Raw genomic sequence first — 6,000 nt, 5'->3', positions numbered from 1 at the left:
AACAGCTCTTTACTGAGTCAGTCATACTATGTTGCATATTATCGTATGTAGGCAGGTGTTCCGTGGCCATGGGGCAGGCAGTGCAAACCAGTTGCACGTCCAGGACAGTTAGGAAGGTGGCAGAAAGCCTTTGAGTGGGGAAGGGCTGGCCTCTGGTTCCCTGTTGGGGAGGAGATAGCTCTGCCCCAGGGCTGGTCTGAGTCTGTCTGAACACAAAGGCAGGGTAGGTTATAGTGAGTGTGGCCAGTGGGAGGCCTTCACCCAGTGTGGTGACTTCCCAGCACCCCTTTCTGCCAGTGTGCACAGGAAGTTGGCAGGGGCTGAAGAGTGATGGCCGAGGCGGCCTCTTGTGCACATCCAGGCCCCCCCCACTTCTAGTTTCACTGGCTGTGCACAGAGAGGGCTCAGGCCACTGTGGGTCCTGGGGGCGAGGTCAGCGTACAGCTGCAGGCAGGAGGGATCGGCCCTCCTGCAGGCTGGTCTTTCTTGGCCTCCCCAGAGGAGACCCTCAGGGAATGCCATAGGCCAGCCTGGGGTAGAGGGGCAGGGGAGAATCCCCTCTCACCCCACCTGCCTCTGCCTGCCACCTCCAGCTCCCAGGGAACACGGAGGCAGAATGTTCCAGTGCCTACAGTCTCCCCACACAGATGAAACTCCTGCTTGGATTCCATCCAGGCCATTCCAGAGAGGTGCAGGCAAGGATGTAGTGAGGAGTTTTCCGGACGTGCGAAAAGAACATGTTGAACTTCTCAGGTACACGGTGGGCAAAGCCTGAGAACACGGGCCCTGGTGGCCTCACTGTCCCCAAGGACTCTATCTTCACCATTATGGGGAGGAACTTAAGGTTTCCAAATCCACCTCATCTCTGGAGTTTTGACTATAATGCCCTGCAGAGGTCTCCGTGGACTATCCAGCCAAGAGGACCCCGGGAAGCTGCTGGGTATCAGGGGTGTGAAGACGCTGGTCACCATTCAGAGATAGACCCAGGACATTTCCCCCCAAGGTAGCCACCTCCCTGGCAGGCTCAGTCACAGGGAAAGGAGCTCCTGCCCTCTCCTCCTGCTCGGCCAGCGGGGGCCAGGCAGCCCCCCAGCCAGGAGGACACTGTGCGTGTCATGTGCACATGTGCATGTATGTTTGTGTGTGCATGTGTGGGTGTGTCTGTGAGTGCAGGTGTGCACAGCTGTGCACGTGTGTGTGCGTGTTTGTGCAGTTGTGCACCTGTTTGTGTGTGGGCGTGTCTGTGCGAGTGCAGTGTGTGCATGAGCGGGCACGTTTGTGCAAGTGTGCACATGTGTATTGTGCTTGTAAGCAGGAGTGCATGTGTGTCTACAGCTGTGCACGTGTGTGTGTGAGTGCAGTGCGAGCGTGTTTGTGCAGGTGTGCACCTGTGTGTGCGTGTCTGTGTGAGTGCAGGTGTGTGCGTGTATATGTGCGTGTGTTTGTAGGGGTGTGCACCTGTTTGTGTGTGGGCGTGTCTTTGTGAGTGCAGTGTGAGCGTGTTTGTGCAGGTGTGCACCTGTGTGTGCGTGTGTAGGGGCTGCTTTCCTATGGTACAGTCACTATGGGGGAACACAAAGCTGCAGGGTCATCCCTGGGGGACCCCCTCCTCAGAATAGAAGAATCACAATTGTCAGTCGGAGCTTTCTGGGACGCTCAAGCTGAACCCCCTCTGGCACCCTGTGTGACCGTGTCTGGGCTGGGGACCCTCCTCAGTAGGCACTCTGGCTTCCTGGTGGGCCTGGGGGCCCAGGGAGGCCGGGCGGACCCTGGATCCCTGGTTCACCCTTAGGCCCCACAGCCCCCCTCTGGCCTGGAGAACCTGTCTTCCCTGCGATCCCTGGTTTTCCCTGAGGCCCCTGAGGCCCTGGGGACCCAGGGGGCCCCTCTGGCCCTGGGGGCCCCACATCCCCTTTGGGGCCTGGTGGTCCTCTTGGCCCTCCAGTGCCAAAGCTGCCCTTTGAGCCCTTGAGGCCTGAGAATCCCCGAGGGCCAATCGGCCCCCTCTCTCCCACAGGTCCAGCCTCTCCGGGGTGCCCCTGAGGACCCTGGGGTCCCGGTGGTCCCAAGCCGCCAGGGTCGCCTTTAGGTCCTCGGCCACCGGCAGGCCCTTTCACGCCCACATCGCCTTTGAGTCCTCTTGGTCCTGGAGGGCCAGGGGCACCTGGGGTTGGAGAGAGAAGGAGGGAGAGGTCAGTCTGGGAGGGGAGCCTGCCAAGGTCTGCCACAAACAGAGGGTCGGACAGAAGACAAGCCCAGGCCACACCTCTGGGCTCGGGGATCACAGGCTGACTGCTGGCTCCTGCGTGTTGGTTTAGCATTTGGGGACGTTCAGGGATGAGAACAGCGGATTCTGTATGACAACATTGGTCGGTGTCCAGGACAAGGCCTGTGCATGGCATTCCCACAGTATTTTGACTTTGAGAATAGTCCATAGATCTGGTCATGCACCCAAGTTGGGTACTGAGAGAGCAGATCATTCCAGGGAGAGGCCCCGGTTGTCCACGGCTGTCAGTCCCAAGCTTGAGGTGGGTCTGGCTCCCTCCACCTCCTCATGGCCTTTGACTGCCGCCCTCTCTCCCTGCCCACCCCAGTGACCTCCCAGGCTTCTGGGAACCAAGGTGGAGCCAGGGAACATGGAAGGAAAGCCAAAAAGGCGTGAGCAGCAAGCGCAGCCCAGTGAAGGCCCAGAGCAAGGGCAACCCCTCTAGGAAGCCCCCCTTGACCACTCCAGCCTCTCAAGGCTTCTGCTTTCTGATCTTGTAGTTGACACATAGAAAGAGAAGTCACAGTGCAGAGAAAGCAAACACGATGAGCCCCGCTAGACCGGGGAGCCCTGGAAGATGGTGAGAGCACGGAGCCCAGTGTGCAGCTGGGGGCTCAGTATGTGCTGGGAAAATGTGGTTCACCAAGCAATTGAGGACCCTGCTAAGGGCCTGAGTCCAGACCAAGGTCAGGGGAAGACACTGAGATGAAGATATGGACCTTCCTTAGGAGCCCTGCCCCGTGTCCATGTCAGGCGTCAGATGACCTTACATCCTCTGGCTGGGAAGGTCTGAGGATCTCTACCTCTTAGAGCTGTACCAGCTCTGAGGACACAGTGGAAGTGGCCATCACTGCTCAGGCATGTTAGCACACCTTAGGAGCACAAAGGAAAGAGAGCTGCCCTGCCCCATGAGGACAGGAATGGTGGAAAACAACAGCTTTAGCCATGGTGGGCACAGGGCACAGCGTGGACCTGGCATTCGTCAGTGGCCTGAGCGAGGGATCAGCAGGTGGAGTGGCCAGGAGCTGTGTGCACCAGGGCTGGGCTGGAAGATGAATTCTGACACCCAGGCCCTGGTCTTCCTGAGAGCTCTGCTGTTTAATCAGCCCATTTGCAATCAAGTCCTGGAGTTTTTGAGCTCCACAGGACCTGTCCAATTCTTTCCTCTCACAGAGGAGGCAGCTGAAGCTGAAGAGACAGCTTGATGCCTTCCTGGGCAGAAATCGGAGCCCAGGTGGGCCTCTGGGGCAGGGGCTCCCTGAGCTGCCATAATTCAGCTCCGGAGCATTTGGCTCTCCCTGCCCTACATCCCCTCATCTCTGCCGTCACCCCTTCATCTCCTCCTGGAGTATTTCTGAGTGAGAGTGTCAGTGAATACTATCCTCTACTATGATCTAACCTGGACACCAGAGCCCACAGTCAGCCCCTCCAGAGCCGATGAAGAGCTTCTGGGAAGTTTCCAGCCACCGCCTGCCCATGACCACCTCCCGGGTGCGGCCACGGCCCTGCGTCAGCTCAAGTGGCACGCCCGCAGCAGGGGCTCAGATTCTTCAGTGAGCTGGCCAGGGTGAGGGGTGGCTGGTGGTGTTGGCAGCAGCTTGGCCTTGGAGAAGCCAGAAGGCAAGGGTGACACAAAGCGTAGGCTGGTACCCACTCAGGGTCCGCCTCCCCACCCTGGCAGGACACGCTGGGAACCGGCACAGCCACAGCGTCTGTCTTCACCCCACCTCTGTTCCTGGCCTCTGGTCTGGGCAAGATTTGGAGAAGCAGAGAGATGTTCAGAGGCGGAGAGGCCTTGCAAGCCCATGGAGGGCCCCACTGGGCAAGCCCCTCTCCCCAGCCCAGAACCCCGATTTCTCACAGTAGTGAGGGTAGTGCTTAGTTTCCAATGGTCCCTACAGCTTCATGACCCCACACTGCCATTCCCCCCTGCAGGGCAAACCCTTGGCCGCCTGGGTCCTTCCCTCCACTCTTGCCCTTTGGGGGAATGAGTCCATAGTCCCCATCTCCAGCTTCCACTCTGGAAAAGGCTGGGAAGTCTCTGGACAAGGATGGCTGCCCTGCCCCCGGGCCCAACTGGAGCCCCCTCACTTTCCTCCTGGGAGGCCCCATCTTTGTGGGGAAGCTTTTGGCATCTTTCCCTGGAGAGGACCCAGCCCCTCCGCATGCTCCTGGTGGACGCTGGTACAGAAGCCTGGATCACACTATCCACTTCATTGCCCTGAGTGAGGGGAGGGAGCATATGAGAAGGGCTGCCTCACTCTCCATGGCCACTATCCACAAACTCCGTGGTGGCTTCTACTGCTGACCCCATCTCTGAGGACCCATGTGTGTCCCAGGAGACAGCTGGAAGATCAGGTAGCTGGTGCCCTCAGGGCCTGTCTGCATGTCATAGGCCTCTGAGAGGAGGCCTGTGCTGCAGAGAGACACCTGCCTCACTGCCCATGTCACAGGCCAGCGGATGGAGCCTGCATCATGCTGGGTGTCTGGGTGGCCCACTTGTTAACTGGTGTGGCCTGCCTTCTAGAATCTCCCACAGGAGGAGAAAAGTACCATGAAAACAGTTTACACTTGTCAACATTTCTCCACTGCTATGTCCCTGGCAGGAAGTTGTCGCCTCACTTCATAGATGAAAATCATGGTGCAGAAGTCAGGTTCCCAAACTAGACCAAGAGCCCCTGAGACCCATCCCCCTGCCTGTGCTGCTGGTCACCTGGGACTCCTGAGCCTCTCTGAGCCTCTTACAGCCAGAGCCTCAGGTCCTGCTGCCTCCTGGAGGAGGGGAGGGACCCTGAACCCTCTGAGAGCACTGACGGGTCCTGTAGAGCAGAGGGGAACTTTGGAAGACTGTCTTCCTCAGGTGACCAAAACCCCGCCTGTCCCTGTGGTCCAGCCATGAGTCATGCGGTCAGCAGGAGAACTGGGCATGACCTAGTCTGGCCAGAAAGCATGTCAACAGCTGTAGTTTAGTGGTCAGCAGCAGGAGAGGGAATGTGGGTGGAGGATGACCACAGTGCCCTCCAGGATGGTGTGCCCCCGACCCATTGGCAGAGTGAAGGGTAGAGGAGGGAGGGCTGATGGCTACTCTGAGCAGGGGGAGACATTTCAGGCCAAGGAGGGGGCTTGAGCAGCAGAGGCGGGAGAAGGTCCAGCGCACCCTGGAGTCTGGAAGACCATGATTACTCAGGAAGTCACAGGCTATAATCAGGCTCTCCAACCCATTAAGGTCCAGCCACAGCTGACTCCATGTCTGGGACCTGTGGGGTGGCTTTCTCTGCTGTCTGCACTCAGGCAGGGAGGGGCTGTGGGTGGGCAGAGTACGCAGTGTCTCAGGCACCAACACTGTCCATTGACAGGTGGGGTGGTATAGAGCCTGCACATGTCATGACCAGAGGGAAATAAACCAGGGGACTGGCCTGGTGCCATTGAAGGCACACTGGCCTGGACATCGGGTACCCGGATTGAGTCCCAGCTTCAGTATTAGCAATTGGGTGGCTGGGTCCCAGGCTCCCCCTCCTCAGTGACAACACTGGCCTGGTTGTTGTCACCTGAGAAGCTCTGGAAATGTGCCCCACCTCTGCCTGCGATGGACTAGTTTATAAAAGACTAAACCTCCCACCGAGAACAGACAGGGCTGTTGGAGAAAAGGGCAAAACATCTCTCTGAAGGTTTTGGGGGGTCCCAGGGAAAGGGGACTCACTGGGGTGAGCCTGATGACATCCTCTGCAGTTCTT

At 58.5% G+C, this 6,000-nt stretch overlaps 1 protein-coding gene across 1 annotated transcript in view; it reads right to left on the bottom strand.

The window, feature by feature from the left end:
* Nucleotides 1-6,000, bottom strand: part of SCARA3 (scavenger receptor class A member 3) — a 29,196-nt gene continuing 23,196 nt past the window's right edge. The window contains exon 6 of the mRNA XM_053578700.1: nucleotides 1-2,164. Within this exon, the coding sequence (XP_053434675.1) occupies nucleotides 1,713-2,164 (452 nt within the window). The 3' untranslated portion in view covers nucleotides 1-1,712. The remainder of the gene's footprint in view (nucleotides 2,165-6,000) is intronic.

The sequence above is a fragment of the Nycticebus coucang genome, chromosome 24, assembly GCF_027406575.1.
Source record: "Nycticebus coucang isolate mNycCou1 chromosome 24, mNycCou1.pri, whole genome shotgun sequence".
Classification (NCBI taxonomy): domain Eukaryota; kingdom Metazoa; phylum Chordata; class Mammalia; order Primates; family Lorisidae; genus Nycticebus; species Nycticebus coucang.
Note: the sequence above shows the minus strand (reverse complement) of the source record. Positions and strands in the feature narration are given on the sequence as shown.